This window comes from Anastrepha obliqua, chromosome 4 (genome assembly GCF_027943255.1).
Source record: "Anastrepha obliqua isolate idAnaObli1 chromosome 4, idAnaObli1_1.0, whole genome shotgun sequence".
In the NCBI taxonomy this organism is placed as follows: domain Eukaryota; kingdom Metazoa; phylum Arthropoda; class Insecta; order Diptera; family Tephritidae; genus Anastrepha; species Anastrepha obliqua.
The window spans coordinates 69,075,349-69,094,511 of NC_072895.1; the positions used below are offsets into that span (position 1 = coordinate 69,075,349).

General features: G+C 36.9%; 2 protein-coding genes across 17 annotated transcripts in view; both read left to right on the forward strand.

Annotated features, from left to right (window-relative positions):
- Window positions 1–4,898, forward strand: LOC129244810 (DENN domain-containing protein 1B-like). Of its 4 annotated transcripts, none has more exons than XM_054882674.1 (8): window positions 1–256; window positions 315–494; window positions 566–698; window positions 780–836; window positions 3,267–3,320; window positions 3,387–3,647; window positions 3,960–4,668; window positions 4,742–4,898. In XM_054882674.1, the coding sequence occupies exons 1-8, from the start codon at window positions 216–218 to the stop codon at window positions 4,822–4,824; spliced, it is 1,518 nt and encodes a 505-aa protein (XP_054738649.1). In that variant the 5' UTR covers window positions 1–215; the 3' UTR covers window positions 4,825–4,898. The 4 variants fall into 4 exon arrangements, with proteins under 4 accessions (XP_054738649.1, XP_054738648.1, XP_054738647.1 ...); XM_054882673.1 differs by having other exon boundaries at window positions 566–586; window positions 620–836; XM_054882672.1 differs by having other exon boundaries at window positions 2–256; window positions 566–836.
- A 3,109-nt stretch (window positions 4,899–8,007) lies between these two features.
- LOC129244809 (DENN domain-containing protein 1A-like) overlaps window positions 8,008–19,163 on the forward strand; it is a 56,343-nt gene continuing 45,187 nt past the window's right edge. For all 13 annotated transcript variants that reach the window (XR_008582386.1, XR_008582387.1, XR_008582388.1 and 10 more), the window contains exons 1-2: window positions 8,008–8,444; window positions 8,932–9,117. Coding sequence is in view for 10 of the 13 variants with exons in the window: in XM_054882670.1 (XP_054738645.1) it covers window positions 8,428–8,444; window positions 8,932–9,117 (203 nt within the window). In the remaining 3 variants the exon portion in view is untranslated. The remainder of the gene's footprint in view (window positions 8,445–8,931; window positions 9,118–19,163) is intronic.

Genomic DNA, 19,163 nt, shown 5'->3' on the forward strand with positions numbered 1-19,163 from the left:
AAAAAATTATATTTTTTTTGGTTGAACAAAATCGAAACTCATGCTTATAATAATTATAATATAAATATTAAAAACGGGCTTTACATTAAACAAATTTACAGTATCGCAATAATTTGGAAGTTAATACAAAACTAATCCTTTGATTGTAGTCGTAAATTAGAGGGATCATTGGAAAAAGTCTAAATAATTTTTGTAACGCTTCGGGAAAGTGCGCTATGAGCAACAATTTAGCAGGAATGCCTGGTACAAGAGTTCAGTAAGTCGAGTGCGGCGATGGAATACCGTTTAACCTTTTTACACTATTTTTCCCATAGTGCCGACGTAGATACTCTCTTCGATGCATATTGCGAATTACATTTTCCTGTAGGTAATATGCGAAGTACCAACAAACATAATTCGGGCTCAATTTCAGAAACTTTTCCCGCAAATTTTCGCGACAACGAAATATTGAAAATGCTACAGTTATGCGCAGCTGTACCATGTGAATTTGAAAAGTGACTGATGCATTTTAATCGATACTCGTACAAATAAACTGAAATATATGTAAATTTGCATTACTTCACAGCGAATCGGTGCTCATGTATTCATTTGTTTTGACCTCGGAAGATTCTCATTGGCGATTTTGTTTTTGTCGACACGATTTCAAAGCCAAATATATCATGGTTATACTCACTCGCCTGCCCTGGCATGATGCTTTCGTAAATATTCTGGCGACTCTTGCAGATCTCAAGGCACAAAATTCCACTGAGTTCAGTGTTTTTCGTATGAACTGTTATAAGGCACCAGTACCAAACCGGGGAGAGATAACCCTTGTGCCAGTGGGCACAGATCGAAAGGTAAGAGCTCATGTGCTTATAAATAACACAGGCCTGCGAAATCTCGCTTTTTTACAGTTTCTAAAACCGCTATGGGTGTTTCCTAAAGGTTTAATAGTAAAAAAATGCAGATTTTGGCCATTTAAAAATTTTTTTTCAACAAGGTAAAGTTTTTTTTTTAATTTTCCACAACGGCATCGCAAAGTACTACTCTTCAGCTTTAAAATCCTTTTTTAAAAATATTTTTGCGATTAATATAAAAAAAGTTATACTATTTTGAATTCGCCCTTTACAGGGGCGTTAGAGAGTTAGAAAGGTTGAATTTGCATATCTAAAAGTCTCCAATTGAAAATAGAATAACTTTTTTTATATTAATCGTAAAAATATTTTTAAAAAAGGACCTCAAAGCTAAAGAGTAGTACTTTGTGATGACGTTGTGAAAAATTAAAAAAAAAAAACTTTACCTTGCTCAAAAAAAATTTAAAAAATGGCCAAAATCTGCATTTTTTGACTATTTAACCTCAAATTGCCGAGAATCCTGACTTGCTGGAGCATTTTCAAGGTCATATTCGTTTTCAGCATAAAAAACCTTCAGGAAACACCCATAGCCGTTTTAGAAACTGTACCTCGCAGGACTGTGTAATTTTTCAACATTAAATTTTATTAAAGAAAATAATTTCTTTTTCATTCTTTTACTCTTAGAATTAATTTTAAATTCAAATAATAGTAACAGCACTGCAAAAAATTTTATTTGTTTGGGTATTATTGGAAGTTATTAACTGAGTTTTTAGCTTTCGGGGCGCGGAGTTCAATTTCGGACTCAATTTCCATCGTGTCTTGAAAAAACACGGCGCAAAGTGTCGGAATAATGTCTTGTATGTCAGAAATAAGGATATAAAATGTATGAATAATCTGCATTCAGACTTAAAATTTACAGCTTTATGTTGATGCGTGTTAAATGCGTATTATGCTTTATTAATAGCATTTCTGACTGAATTATAACTAAATGAATGAAATTGAGCAAAGTTGTGTTAGCTGGAATTTTAAACAGATTCTTCCAACCTTTCCTCCGTTACCAATTGTGAAAACTTATAAAATTGCAATTTTTGACCAAATTTTCTCTCAATTGAGATATGCTATAAATACTCTGATTCGAATTCATCATATCGAAATCTAACCTCTTCTGGTTGAAAAACCAATGTTGTACAGTGTAAATTACATTAATACCAACTCTTTTTTTATTTATTTATCTATTTAATTTGAGTAAAGTTGTACAGTATAAGTTAGGGGGCGTCCATAAATTACGTAAGATGTTTAAGGGGGGAGGGGGTCGAGTCAAATCTCATCTAATCTTACGGAGGAGAGAGGGGGGGGGGGGGGGTCTCGGCAAATATCACGCTATTTTTTTCTGATTAAAAGAAAAAAAATTATACTATATTGGTCCATTATCCAGATTGTACATGCTTAAGATTTAATTTTAAGCGTAATCGTAGTATGACTAAGATCATTCACTAATTCGTTCGAAAGAAAATAATTTCATTCATACTTCGACGTTATACATTACTACTGTCAAACCACCATACTTGTTTTATACCAAACTAACGAAAACCCGCCCGTTCCGCTGGTCGTCTCTAAAAAAATCTAGATTAATTAATTAAATTAAGCCGAAAAATACTGTGTGTTTTTTATAAAAATTCTCGCGCATGAATAGTAGTGAAAGAAGTTTTGAATAGTAGTAGCAATTAAAAAACGTTTGATGTGATTTACTTTATAATGCTCTTTGGTGTTATTGTAATGCTCTTTGGTATACAATATTCTTCGTTTTTCCATGCGTTGTTGAATAAATGAACAATACCGCTGGCTTACCAACTCTTGGGCATGAAACATACAGTTGACCATGAGAAAAACATGGGTATTCTAAATCAATACCACAAATTGATACAGTTTGGCCTTGTGACTTATTAATAGTAATCGCGAATGCAAGGCGAACAGAAAATTGAAGACGTTTGAATTCAAACGGCATATCCGATGGTATCATTGGTATTCGTGGTATTAAAACGTCTTCACCAGAGTATTTTCCATTCAAAATTGTTGGTTCAATGACGTTATTCATCAATCTCTTAACTGTTAATCGAGTGCCATTACATAGCCGTGGTTGATTTAAGTTTCTCAACATAATAATCGGTCCTCCTATTTTCAAGTTTAGCATGTGCATAGATGCGCTCCCCTTTACATAAGAAACTCACATTTTGAAAAATCTCACGTGAGATTGGGGGATGGGGGAGGGGGTTGAATAAAATCTCACGACATCTCACCAGGGGGGAGGGAGGTACAGAAAATTAAAAAAAACACCTCACGTAATTTATGGACGCCCCCTTAGCTACTACAATCAAAACAATAAAAAAAAATATTGTTTTCTAACTAAAACTTCTAATTTAATTGTATTCTCAGGTATTTTCTTTAGAGCAGCCATCCTTTTATAAATTACCCAGTATCCCAGAAAATGTGAGTATATTCCGCAGTTTTCTACATTTGTATCAATGCTCTCACACTCCATTGTCTTGTTTGCAGCATAATTTAACCATATTTCACAATTTCGCAACGCCTAATATTATGCTATCTATAATTGTTTCACTCATTTATGAGCGTCGCATCATCATCACTTCCCGATATCCGGATAGACATTCCGCCTGCGTGCAAGCGGCCAATGCACTACTCTATCCCATGGAATGGCAGCATACCTACATACCAATATTGCCGGCGCAACTCAGTGATTATCTTTCCGGATCTATGCCATTTCTAATAGGCGTGCCTCTGTTTGTTTTAGAAACGGTTAGTGCCACTATTGTACTTATATACATATCGCCGCCCCCTTATGTCAGAAGCATGAATGTGAAAAATTTCCAGTTTTGAGTTAATGGGTTGACTTCATTAACCTTTGGATGCTCTATGTTATACCAAACCCCAGAATAGTATACGTACAAAGAAACCAGAAACCAGACCTTTTCCATTTTCATGAAGCAATACGTTTTTTTTCTAACTTAGTGTCCCAATATTTTAATGTTTACACATTCATGTTTCTGGCGTAAAGGGGACGATATGTATTTTTTAATCCTCCTCATTGCTTCTCATATTGCCATTCAGATATGTAGAGGTGAGCTCGGTGACGTTATTATTTTCAATTGTGACGCTGGCACATATGAAAGCTGTTATAATGATGTCCAACTATTGCCAAGGCGTGTTCTGGCTGATATGCAAAAGCAATTTCGGAACACTCAGGAAATGAGTGATGAATACATTTCTTATGTTTTTCTACTGATGATGGTGCGTTTAATTGGTCAATACCGTGATGGTATTAAATTTAAATACGGCACACCTTTTTTCTGTGAGTTTGCATTTTTATCCAAGTGTCATCCGACCAAACGTCCATTCCTGCGCCGATTTCTACCAACTCGTATGTGTGTTCACTTCCTAAACACACGCTTAGGTATGCTAAAGCAAGAATCTGTGATATGGGACCGCTTTGAAATGGAAAGTGCTTTACATTCGCAGCGTAAAAATAAGTCATGTTGGGCGCCTTCTAAGAAAAAGTATAAGAAAACAGATGAAATCTATGCGCCCCGCAACAGCCTTCAAAACCATTTATTAAATGCTATTGAGGTGACTGAGTCTATAAAGCTGCAATTGAAGGAGTTACGAAAATCTCGCGAATACAAAAATGCGAAAGCGCATACAGATATGCGCGAGTTGTTCGAAAGCATTCGTCATTTACTGGCGTTTGCAATATCCGCTTACCGTGGTTTACAAGCACAAAATGAGGAGGAAATGAATAATCTGGGATACACAGAAATTAGTAATAAAAAATTCCCAGTAATTTGTGTGAAAAAGAAATATATGATAATAAAAATATTTTTTTTTTATTAAAGGTACTCGTACTCGAACATCTGAACCGTCCAAGCAGGATAAAGGACGAACCACTAAGCCCAGCTCAAACAGACCTTTCGGATGATTAGTTAGGTAACGAGCTTTGCACACATTATGTACATAAATTTTGTTCTTGTCTGAAAATTAAGCAATAAAAGGTGAACAATATTGAAACATATTAGTTATTTGTTTATCATAAGTGTTTGTTTGTTTGTTAACAGTAATAGTAGCTCCGCCAGTGTCGGGCATATCACCGGTCGTCTTCGTCTAGCTCATCTATGGGTCCAGAGGGAGAGGGGTGTTAGATGAGTCGGTTTTAGGGGGCATGTGAAAAGGTGGTTAGTGTCGTGCGGGGTGCCTTCACATGCCGGACATATGTTTGGTATGTCGGGGTCGATTCTGGATAAGTAGGAGTTTAACCTGCTACAGTATCCAGAACCTAATTGTGCCAGTGTTACACGTGTCTCACGAGGAAGCTGGAGTTCTTCATCTGCTTTAGGTGGTGGTTGGACTCCGATTACGGCATTCACAGGACGGGAGCTTAAGAAGGTGGTGACGGTCTCCTGGTGTATGCCGTTTATTGACTGTCTAAACACTGTCAGATTGCGGTCATTTTTGTCCTGGATTTCGTCAGCGTAGTCTAAGAGATGTCTCCTGAGGTGCAAGCAGGTGTCTGCAGGGGTGAAACCTGCGGTAACATCCCAGCAGGAACTGCTTGCTGAGCAGTTTGTTATGCTCCATTACTGGAAGCATTTGTGTCTCGTTGTGTGTTGAGCCGGGGACATCAGGAGGCAACCGGTCGCCGTCCGAATGACAGTATTTTGGCATCTGTAGCTTTGTCCACTGCGTGTCACTAGTTCCAGGCGACCAGACAGGCGCTGCATAGCCTTAAATGTCGATAGCAACAGTTCTTTGTATTTGCCCCAAGTGCTGCCGGCAAGCGATTTGAGGACTTTGTTGCGGTTTTGGCCTTTAGTGGCAATTGTGGTTGTGTGCGCTGAGAAGGAGAGCAAGCTGTCAAAGGTTACACCCAAAATTTTGGGATTGTTAACCGTCGGAATTGGTGTGTCGTCGACTTTTACCTTAAGGGACAGTTTGACCTCCTTTGTCCAGGTGGTGAAGAGGGTCGCCGTGGATTTAGTAGGGGAAAGTTGGAGATTCCTCGCAGTGAAAAAGCGAGAAAGGTCGGTGAGGTAGTTGTTCACTTTGGAACACAGGCCATCGATGTCATTGCCCGATGCCATTATCATACAGTCGTTAGCGTATGAGACCAGGGAAACTCCCTCTGGTGGTTGGGGGAGCTTCGAGATGTAGAAGTTGAACAGCAAGGGAGAAAGGACACCACCCTGCGGTACAACTTGCTTTATCTTCCTCTGCTTTGATGCTTGATCTCGAAAAATCACTGACGAGTGACGACCGCTCAGGTAGTTTGCGGACCACCTCTTCAGCCCTGGCGGGAGTGTCGACTGATAAATATCATCTAGTAGCGTGGAATGGCTGACTGTGTCGAAAGCCTTCTTCAGTCCAACGCTACTAGGACAGTCCTCTCGCAAGGGCGGTTTTGGTTAAGACCGCGGTTTATGTGGGCGTTTATGGCGGCGAGTGCAGTGGTGGTGCTATGCACTCGTCGAAAGCCGTGCTGATGTGGGGCTGGGGCCAGGTGTTTCACGAAGAGTGGGAGTAGGAGGCCTTCAAGTGTCTTCACTACTGGAGAAAGGAGAGTTATGGGATGATAAGATTCCTCTTGGCTGGCAGGTTTCCCAGGTTTCAGTAGTGGGACCACTCTCCCTGCTTTCCACTTGTCAGGGATGATGAGAGTGGCCAAGGACAGATTTAAAACCCTTGTGAGAAATCCTACTCCCAATGGTCCCAGGTGCTTCAGCATCGGCGCGTTTAGTCCGTCAGGGCCAATGGCTTTAGATGTTTTTGATTTCTTGCTGGCCCCCTGAACCTCATCGATGGAGAAAGCTAGTGGCGCACTGTCGTTCGTCAGTTTGTGCAGCCATTTGGTAGCACGACGCTTGGATCTGTCGGCCGGAGGATGCAGTATAAAAAGGCGGCTAAAATAGCTCGCGCATCTCTTCGGGTCCGACGAAGTACAACCGTTGAAGGTGATGGCCACCTTGTCGTTGTTCTTCGTCGGGTTCGACAGAGACCTAACGGTGGACTAGAGCTTACTCACCCCAGAGGTGAGGTTACAGGTCTTCAAGTGCTCAACCCATTTAGTCCGCTTGTTTTGGTCTACCTGTTGCCGGATCTCCAAATTGAGATCCCTTATGCGGGGATCCCCGGGATCGGCCTGGCGTAGGTGGTCACGCTCGTTTGCCAAGCTGGCTGCTTCGGCTGGGGAATGAGTAGCCGTGGAGGCATTGGCGGGAGCAACACGAGGCCACATACCGTGTGGACCACTCCCTATGAGTCTTAAGGCTTGAACAGGTCTTAAGATGGTTCCACCCGTTGCACTTGTTGCACCTAACCGAGGTGGAGTTCGGGTGGAGGCGTTTATAGCAGACGCAGCAATAGAATACTTCTGGCCCAGGGTTGGATTCAATTCCAGTCCTGAGGAGAGGCATTTGGAGCAAGGTTGCTGCGAGGAGTTGCTCCTGTGACGTAAGAGGTGGGGTGATATGATATTCACTAGACAGGGCTAGTTTACTGGGGCGGCAGCCCTTGGTCGGGGAAAACCCGAGTCATTCCGATAACGTAGAACCGGCTACCATTGGAATGCATAAGTGTTTGTAATTATTGTTGCTGTTATTGTAATAGCATGAATGGTCGCCACAAACCTTTGGTGAAGGTTGCCTAAGTCGGAAATAAATGCATTATAGTAACTTATACTTAACAAGCACTAGAGTTCGATTTTGCTGTTGTTGTTGTTGTAACTCTGTATATAGATGACGGCAGGTCAGATAAACGTGTTGCTCCGACATAGACCCTTTACTAATCTACACAAGCCATCAATGCGATTTCCTGTCATCTTTATTAGAAGCAGAACCTTCTAGTGACGCCAATAAAGTTGCCAACTACATATTTTAGGAAATATATTTAAATAATTTTTTAAAACTTCCCTTCTGGGCTATCCGTTTCCGCTTGTCATGCAAACATTTCCCTCTTTTTACTGCCAAAGGGAAACAAAGGGTATTTTACATATATTTCCCTATAGCAAAATTACAATTGGCAATAAAACATCTGGCAAGACTCGCTCGATTTGACACTCATCTGATTTGAACTGTCATTTAATTTATTTTGTTGCGTTAATTTTTACAGTTTGTAGATTTGTCGTCACAGTTTTTGCTTTTGTCTCGGGGACGTTGAGTTTTTTAATGCCTAGCTTGATAAAGCAATAAATAATAAGAATTGCCGAATAAATTATTAAATTGTAATTGCATTAATGAGAAAAGGGAAACTCGTAATCTTGAAGCGCAGTCGGTGTATGGAAAATTTAAGAAGAGTGTGTGTAAAAAACCCATGCAAAAGTGCGGAAATTGAGAGTGACGTGCAACAAAAGTAACGAAACGATTAAAGAAATCAGTAATAACTAAGTAGCGGCAAATTGTATGGCATAAATATATAAAATAAAAGAATTTATGTGTAAAATTGTTCAAAACAAGTTAACATGATGATTTTCGCATAAGATAGTAGAGGAAATTCTTTGGGCAGCAAGGCGGTGACTTCGAGACGCAACGATATGAGTTCCCGTATCAAGTGAGTGTACCAGCCGTATGTGGCTTGTGTTTTACATATTCATTTAGTACGGTGTTAATCTCTCTAATAAAAGAAGTAAGGTGAAATATTCAAACAGCATTCGAAATGAAAATGGTTGAACCATCATTCCATTGACTATCCGTCATAATTATTGCTGTGAAGCAACAAATAATTAACCTTGTGACCATGGAAGAAACGCTGCATACGACCTTAAAGGCTTAGGAAAAGCTTCTCTGTAACATATGCCTTCTTGCATCAATGTGGTGATTATAAATCAGTAGGCGTTACGCTTAAGTGCACTTCCCTTCAATTGTCACGTACGGCGAAAATTTAGTTTCATGGAATTTTCTCAAAATCCTGATTTGTGAAGAAATAGTGGCTTAAAAAACGGTGGTTCAATATATATATGAACATTTACAGAACTCATAGGTTTATGAAGTTCAAAAATACGATTTTTATAAAAACAAAAATATATTTTTTTTTGCAGAAGTGATGTAAGGAAACTATTCGAGTTTTGGTGTGAAGTCGCGCTCATACAAAATGCAGACAGAAACAGTTTAAGTAACCAAGCAATGACACCTGCTGATATTATTGAGAGTTTTCCGGAGGGATATTGCGACAAGAAGACAATGCTTGACATTCCCGCCTTTGCTTTTCCCTGTAAAATCGAAAGGTGAGTAGATAATGTGAAGTAAAAAGTAAATAAGTTATGTCATAATATATAAAAAAAAAAGAATAGAATGTATGGGAACAAGAAGTAAAACAAAAGACTAGTTAGATATGCGGGTGAAACTTCCGGTAACTTTAATCTACCAGACTCTTTAGTCACGTTTGTGGCATACACATCCAAATAATTCTTACTTTGCTAGATGGTCGCATATGATGCGTTTGGTTCCATTTCCTTACCACATCTCACTGTCCTTCATTTCGAAACGTGTATTAACTTCTATTATTGTACTTTGATGCATGCATACATTCATATGTATGTATTTTATGTACTCGTGCATAGGTAAATGATTACTTTAGATTTGGCCAATGCTCTTTGCCATGCGTCGACTGGTCTATGATTCATCCAAACGCTCGTCCATTGCGATAAATATGTTTGTGTCTATAAGATCTTAATACTTGTAGGTAAGTATGTATATTTGTGAGCCCATATGTTCAAATACAAATGCATGTAGGTGTATGCTTACCTTAACTTGATTGCTTATGTACACTTATTTTTATTGCTCTTTAACATTAATTTTATTGTTGGCTATTCAGGTTGGCATTATTGGCCAGCGAGCGAATAATACATTGAATGGCTCGTTGTTGTTTTGTATAGCAAAAGTTGTGAAAGTAAACAAGGTGATAGTAAGTTGTTAAAATAAAGAGAATAATTTTTATTTTCAACGTATGTTTGTGTTAAAAAAATGACCATTAGATGATAAATGAAATTAATTTATTTGAAATAAAAATTTCCAAGTAATTTGCTGCTCAGCAATTACTCACTGATAATAAACATGGAGAATTACATTTAAAAATCTATAAGAATATTTAGCTTTTCAGATATCTAAGTAAATATTTATGTACCTACGTGCATAAACGGTTCGTTGGATTATTTTTTTACCTATAGTTTTATGATAAACGCAACAGCCATTATGAATTAAAAATTCTTGTACAATGATTAAATGGTGTTGCTTGCATCTTACAGTGCAAGAAAAAAGTATCCATGGAAATTTAAAATTCAATTAAATAATGAATGGAGGAACGTAAAATCACCTTACGTGAGTAAGAAATATTCGATCAATAAATCGGTAATATTCACATTGATTTCAAAGTTTTTGAGAATCTTATACTTTCTGTAGGAATAAATTCCTTAAAATTATATCAGATCCACTTCTAGCTAAAATAATAATCTAAATTCAGAATTGAGAGAAATTGTGTTTAGTTGGTTCCTAATAGAAGCCGAATTACTACACCGCGTTACACATATTCTGTCCTATGAACCAAATATACTTTTTCGGAAAGGGGAGAAAAAATAAAAATACACGTGTATCGGCGATTTTCATGTACACGTCACAATTTTTTTTTGTATTTTATAACTTTAAACCAGCAATTCTTGTATGCATATCTGTATAGCCACACGATCTCAGGATTAGCATAACGGATTTGAATGAAATTGGGCACACAGATATTGTATCACATTTGTAGACTTTTGACCTAGGTGTTGCCACTGACAAAGTTTCACAGGGTTGCCACCTGTACGAAATTAAAAAAAAAATTGCATGAGATATGCCGATGTGTGTATCAAAAGAAAGGTATTTCACTCCGCATTACAATAGAGATATAAAACCCCGAATTTTTTTATTTATTTTATTATATTAAAATTAAAAATTGTTACATTAAACATTTTAATGCTTTTAAAGAAACTTAGGCCTTTTATTTTTTCGTTTGTAAGCATTTGTGTCAGTATCGCGACAAATAGTATTCGCCAAGCATATGCGTAATGTCTTGTCCTTTAAAGCGCTTTTCAATAGCCGCAATGTACTGATGGAACCTTTCGCCATGTTCATCGCTACAAGCTCGTAAATCACCAGGGAAACAATCTAAATGATTGTGAAGGAAATGGATCTTTAGCGACATTAATATGCCCATTTCGCCATATGCCGAAATCATTTCTGCAACAATATTTTTATAATTGTCAGCTCGTTGGTATTGGTAATTGTCAGTATTGGTACCCTTTAGTTTGAGTAAAAGTTACGCAAAAGTAGGACAGTTCACTGCAGTGCTCCGTACGTGGTAGCCAAATTGTTGGTACAGAGTACTTTATTGTTGACCTTCCATCAGTAAACTTGCATAAATTTCTATAGCAATAGTCGCACACGACTTCCGGAGTATACCACAAGTAAGGAACATAAGCAGTCTTGAATATTTTCTGAAACGAATTAACCACTGTTTTCGTAATATTTTTAAAATTTTTACTTGGTGCGAATAAGCCACAAACGTAACAAAAGTTATTTCGAGTCGGGATGATGTTTTCGCGCAACAGAACTTAAAACAATTGTCAAAGTATACGTCTCCTAGTAGCGCAACTGTCAGATGATCGGAACTTCCGGAACTGTAACAAACACAAACGGCACAGAGTGTGTTGTATGAAACAATAAATTAAAGGTTAATAAGTTGTTTAAAAATTTGAAGTCCCTTCAAGTTATGCCGAAAATTTAGAAAAAATTTTTTTTTTAGAAAAAAAAAATTCAAGAAAATCTGAGAATTGATAAATTTTTTTTTTTTAATTTTACATAATAAAAACATTTCCACGAGTCTGCCTGCAGAAATTCAGCGCGATTGGATCACGGAAAAAGGGTTAAAAATTGATCCAAAGTTTTTCACACAGGCGGACTACGAGCTCTATATTTTATGCATAAAAAAAATTCTGAGGTGTACATGAAAATCGCCGATACACGTGTATTTTTATTTTTTCTCCCCTTTCCGAAAAAGTATATTTGGTTCATAGGACAGAAAAAAAGTTCGTTTTTGTAACGCAGTGTTATTGTAAATGTTATGCTGCTGTTCTAACATCATAATAATTTTCTACATCAGAGTATGTTGTTGAAGCGAATGTCATGGGAACGTGGCGCATTTAGTTAAACTTGATGTTAAAGTACTCGATGCGGTATCAGCTGGTGGTAGCAGAGGAGGAAGGACTCTTCTGCGTTGGAAAGGAGATAGGATGTGATGAAGAAGGACATGGTTTTACTTGGTGTGTAAAACTGGCGCCGGTTAGCACAAAACAGAAACAATATGGCAAAAATCACCTGTTACAATCATAATTATGTTAATAATACTAATATATAATATAAAAGGTTTAATAATGAACGGTTTTACTGAACAGGCTGTTATTAGTTTTGATGGTTATAAAATAATTTATAATAATTATTAATTTGTAATAATTAATAATTCAGCATAACCCTATACAATTGGACAGTAACCAAAAATGGAGAGAGCAAACTGGCAGTTCAATGCGAGATACACAAACTTTTCGCAAGATTATCAATCACGAAAACATGCGATTGAACTTTTTGTAAATAGATTGCTGTTATGCGCAACTTTGATTTGTGTGCTTTTAGACTGTTTGCAATTTATATGGGGTACTAACCATTTCCCCAAAATTTTTTTCCATCCTATTTCCTTTATTGAGTGTATCTTTATCACCTAATATGAATAGTTTTACTTAATTTATAAAAGAGTTAACACTTTTTTCTTTTAATCGAATGAATGGATATTGTCGATGGACATGGTTATTGACCGATTTCGCCCGATTTGCTTATTTTCAATATCAATTGCTCGATTTAACACAACCAAAAAACACCACGATTGCCAATTAAATCTGGCTATGAGCAATAGGATAGAAGTTTCTTATTGCTCTTATGAGATATCATAACCTGGAAAGCCAAATGGAAAAATTGTAAATCCAACGAATCTTCAAGATTTTTGCTTAATTTTATGCTTTCGAAATGTCTTCGCAAAAGCTACCCTCTTTTGAGATGGATAGGAAACCTGGAATATTACTTGGGTTGCTTGAGTTAAAAGACGGGAAATTAAATCAGAGTTGAATTTATAGAATTAAGAGTTTATTCGGTGAAAAATACATGTTTTTAAGATTTTTTCTGACAATACAGATGTGTTAGTTTATTTAGTCGATTTCCATATAATGCAACATTTGAACAATATTTTCCTAAATTTTGATTGCAAAATTTTTGAAACTCGAGTGACAGTCGATCTACGGAGGCTCCCAGGAATGCCTCGTGAATTATGTGAAGAAGTACTGTGCAAAATTTAAAAAACTTGTTCCACTAGATTACAGGGTTTGATTGAAAAGTAATGAGCCTTATTTTTTTAAGCAGTTTTATTAAACCTTTTGGCTTATATAACTAATATTCTTCAAAATAGGACCCTTGAGCGTCAATACACCGCTGGTAGCGGTCCTTCCACTGCAGGAAACATTTTTTAAACTCATCCGCCGCAATCGCATTCAATTCGGCTGTCACAGTTTTTTGGATCGTCTCGATGGAGTCGAAACGCCTCCCCTTCAGCTTTCTTTTCAGGCGCGGGAACAAGAAGAAGTACGGAGGGGACAGGTCTGTGCTGTAGGGAGGGTGGGGAAGCACAGGAACCCCCATCTTAGCCAATGCAGAGGAAGGCGGTGTCGTGATGTAGGGTCCAATTGTTCGACGTCCTCCCGGCCTTCCTTGAACGACTTGTGCCACCGTTTTACCTGGGCACTGGACAGAGATTAGTCCCCGTAAGCCTCCTTGAGTAGTCCAATGGTTTCGGTACTCGTTTTGTTTAGCTTTACGCAAAATTGGATCGAGTAACGTTGCTTCAACGCTCGCTGCATTTTCGCCACTGCAAAATCCTAACACACTTTTAAAACAGCTTTCACGCGCGGAGCGATGTTGACTGCACCGCTGTTGCCAGCGAACTGGGACCGGTTTCTAGTAAAAGGGGAAGGTCCAACGATCATTTTCTCCCATCAGCCGATTCGGTTGATCGCTTGGCAGACGCTCCGCGCGGGAAGGCTCATTACTTTTCAATCAAACCCTGTATGTCGTACAAAGACTTCCGGAATAACCAGTTTCAGAAAAACTCTTTAAATTCGTTCAGGTATGTAAGCACGGTCTGGAGTAACAGACATAAAAATATAACAACGTCCATTGCTCCGATAGGCTTGACACAATATTCTTGATATACGCGTTCATTAAAAAAAGTGCAAAAAAATGTAATATTTCTAAGTTTACGCAATAATTACGAGCTGCGATTATCGAGAAGGCATTGCATATTTGTTAAGCGAACCATTTTTTTCTGTTAGCTTGTTTTTATTGTCAATCACGCACACCTGTTGGCGATGCTTAGCTATTTATGTAAAGGTTCTTTCAAAAGTAACGCCTAAATTCCATAGATCAGCAATGAATGATTCCTAGACGGTACCTTTTTTTGTCATCTTCGACATTTTTCAAGTATACAGATGAATAAATTTTACACCATAAAACAACGCGTTAAAATTATTGAAACTTATTATGAAAATGGTTGAAATTTAAGAACAACATATCAATTCGTAATGAAAATAATGTTGTTGTAATTGTAGTATAAAACTTGCTTACATATAAGTAGTCGGACATACAGTTGCTCACAGCTATGTATTTCGTAAGTCTATTTATTTCAAAGAAAATTTACATATGACCTTTTTTATATAAGTTGTATTTTCAAAAAACTGAAATGTACATTCAAAGATTAATGAATATGTAATTATTTATGTGAATTATAAACACCAAGAAATAAATTCAAAGTCGCGATGTACAGAATGCTGAGGAGTGGCCAATATCAGGCCGTTAACCGGCTCTCAGCGATTTTGATTAAGTCAGCCGATTGGCTGACGTATCCGGGGTCATAACGGCGGTTTGTTTACGAATAAAACCTGAGATTGTATCGGTGATAAACGAAAAAAATTCAACGCAGCCACCACTCATGTTACTTCGTTGCCGTCTGAACAACGACTGATTGGACGACTGTGTGAAAATTGGATTAGTGGAATGAGCGGGCAGAATTCCGCAGTCGAGTTCCCGGTGACGTGACAGCCGAAGTTACTCGCACAATTTTGGTTCGGATGGCCAAACCTGGTGTTCTATTATCCCTAATTAAAAGGAACTTTAATTCAAGAAGAATAATTGAAATTAAATACAGCGATCCCACAGCTTGTTTCGTGTGGGAACTTTTACTGCGACTAGCAAACTACGCACATTTTTTTTCAATGGTACTCTAAATGATTTGCTCCGGTGTTTTTCATATTATATCAGATTGGACGCGAATATAAATTTTAATATGTCATTATGAATGGCTTCGAATTTGTGATTTAGCTCTTTAAATATCGTAATTCGCAGAACAAGTTAGCAGAAAATATAAATAGTATTTAAACACCTACACAGTTGTATGTGAAAATAAAGTGGTTGACAAAGTTTACGAGAGCCCAAATACAATTTTTAAGAGACCGACCCAAGATGGATATGGAGGAATGTCGAGAAAGACACCAGAAAGTCCAGAGTGCAGTCTCCTAAAAGTCATGTTAATAAGGACGAAATTTTTAGTTATGAAAGTCAATTTAATGTTTTTGGTTCCGATCGAAAGATGTTTATCTAATTGATCCCAATTCCATTGTCCCATGCGGTGAACACGTCAGCGAAAGCGCCTGACCTCAATATAATTGAGAATTTATGAAGTGTTCTTCAATGGGAAAACATCACATACACAATCAGCTGTAGTTAAAAATGATGTTACAAGAGCAGTGGGAGAAATAACACCCGAATATTAAAAAAAATGTGTAGGCTCTATGCAATTTCGTTTAAAATCAGCCTTAAATCGTCTAAATCAGCCTAAAATCAATTAACCAAAACATTGGTTAGTAAAATTCTTCATAAATTTGTATAAATTTTGAAGTTTGCCTAAACGCACGAAAAAAGATGCAAAGTCGTTTTTAATGATTTTTGTAATTTGCTTTTGTTGGAAATATCCTTTTTCAATTAAAGTTACTTTGTATTTATTTCTTGGTGTTCATAATTAAAATATTTGTAGCTCTGAATGAACATTTAAATTTTATTGAAAACCGCACCGCACGAAATAAACTGTGAACCACTGTAGCTGATATTATTATTATTATTTATTAAAATATAATTAAAATTATAGATTAATCTAAGATAAAAGCTCTAGCTACCAGGGCTATCGGCTGATAGATTTCATATATAGCACATGTAAGGGCCCAATATTTTCTCTTTCAATTAATAAAAATTGTCTAAAAACACATGAGCCAAGCCCTTACTGTTAAAAATTAACTTGATAAAAAATTCTTTGTATGGAAACTTTTCTGAAAATTATTTTAAAATCTAGTGTGTCTTTTTAGCTATCCAAAAAGGTATAATATTCTAGGGGTATCGTAATTAAATAGTCTCCGCAAGTAGTCCAAAATAACGAAATGTCGATTCCACTCAAAACCTGGCATAATTTAAATAATCTAAAAAAAATCTGAAAAAAATTTAGGGAAAAGAATAAGAATTTGTACCAGGAATAGGGGCGGTCTTGTCGAGAATTAATTATAGTTTGATGAAATAAAAAGTGCAAATTGTTAAGTTTCTTGTTCTCCTTATGAAATTTTACCCTTCACTAAAATTTTTTTGATATATGTATGTCCGTCGATGACTTCAATATTGTTTGCAGAGTTAAGGGATGTGTTCCCTCTGACGTCCCGGGAGTAACTTCACTATGTGTGAATTGAAAAGAGTTTGTTGATGAAGACGGCCAGTGTATCTGAAATCAGAAAACCAGAGTGATAAGCGGAGAAATGTATTTTGAGTAATCAATATTAGACTGAAGAACCTAAAAAACATTATTATTTTTATTATTTAATGGGGGCCTATGAAATATTATATGTATATAATTGGCGCTCACATCCTTTTTGGGTGTTTGGCTGAGCTCCTGCTTCTATTTGTGACGTGCGTCTTGATGTTGTTCCACAAATGGAGGGACCTACAGTTTTAAGCCGACTCCGAACGGCAGATATTATTATGAGTAGCCTTTTCATAGCAGAAATACACTCGGAGGTTTGCCATTGCCTGTCTAGGGGCGACCGCTATTAGAAAACATTTTTTTATTCATTTGGTGTTTGACGGAGATTCGATCCTACGTTCTCTCTGTGAGTTTCAAATGGTAGTCACGCACCAACTCATTCGGCTACGGCAGTCACCTATGAAATAGTACACTAATTAATATAGCACACAAGCTATAGAGGTCTCGCAGCCTTGTAAAGCACATTCCTCGCTTTGTGAAGCTCGTTGTCGTTTTTGCTATTTTCTATTGGCAACCACCTGAGTAAGTTGGAAGACCTTCACAATAGTTCCTTTCGTAAATTAAGCAGAACTCCACTATAGAAGCTCTTGAGTGCAGAATTCGTTCTTGCACGGTATCCACGATCTGAAAAGAATCTAAACCATACTAAATTTAACCGACCTTCCTAATTAGTTAGAACATAATCTCCTGTGATCTACATATGTACATATGTATGTACCAAAGTGTTATTTATTGTCTGCAATAATGTTGAGCTACTTCGCCAGTCAAGCAAAAATATAATTATTTATATTAAACACGTCTTATCTATGCTCGAGTTTAATTTATGAAAGTAGTGATTTTTTTCATTTCATAAACCAATTATCAGTACACCTAACAAAAAAACTTATATAAAGTAGTGAATGGTAAAAATGTTGCAAAATAAACGAAAATAATTGCCATTTTCTTCGTCACATTGCTGTAAGGTGTGAAGGACAAATTACTTATAGCGCGCCCTGATTTCCTAACGGTAAATATTATTATATCTATATTTTTTATATACACATTTAGGGCTCAGTAAAATAAGTCAACTAACGAATATTTCATAACTGTGAATGTGTGTGCGAATACAGCTTATGAATAACCAAATTAAAATGGTTTTTTTGGGATTTTTATTATTTATTATGATGATTAGTCATCATTGCAGTTTGTCTACCTTTTGCGTGTCTATATGTTCGTTCATACATATGTATAAATATATGTGTGTTTACATGCATATGTTTGTACATATATACATAATTATATTCGCTTTAGATTGTCTTTATTATGCCTCCACCTTCCGTTAAATGTTTTGTTTTGTTTGGTTTAAATATTTTTGTTTTGCTTTAATTTTCATCTCACACTTTGTTAAGACTTTTAAGTATCTTTATTATTTTTCTTTCGGCTAGTCTTAATTTCCTTATTATGAATCTATACTATAAAGCGCAAAGCAGTACGCACGAGTGACGAAAACAGAAAAGATTTTTGGAGCCGTTATTCTGCTCTGAGGGAATTTGACAGAATCAGCTGATGGGCTGACGTCACGCGGGGTGTGTTTACAAAAAAACTGAGATTGTGTTGGTGATAGGAAAAAAAACATAGTCGCTTCGTTGGTACCTAAACAATGACTGTTTGGATGAGTGTGTAAATGCATGTGAAATGATATACGATTACGTTAGTGATATACATGTGAAATTGTCGCGCCGAATTCGGCTTCCGAATCTTAATCAGACATTTCGTATAATAATTGTATCTTCGACTTTTACTTGATGCTTCTTCCTTCACAGCCATTTCTTTGTATGCTCACAATTTTTCATTGAGTAATGTGCATTGATTATTTTTGTAAATATATTTCTATTTGCTTTATTCACATACACATGAGTATACTCTAAGGTGGTCATTTTTTATATTTTGTGAAGCACGGTAGATTACCAGGGTGGCCATAATCACTGAAACCTCACCAACGTGTACTTTTGTAGTTTGCGAAATTTTTATTTTTGCCCTGAAGCCATGCCAGCTGAGTGCTCTCTCACAACCCAAGACATTTGCACTTTGCACAGTACATTTTAAAATCATTAAAATCATTTAAATTTAAATGGTTTATTAACCGTTAATTATAGATAAATGAACTATTAGCATTTGGTGGTTTTTGGCTTTGGTCGGTGAGTGTGGGCACTATAAGTTCGGCTGCCACCGGGAACTCGGCAGCAGAATTCCGCCCAACGAAGTAACATGAGTAGTTGTATCGTTGATATAATTCGTACGTCACCAACACAATCTCAGGGTTTTTCGTAAACAAACCGCTGTCTTGACCCCGGTTACGTCAGC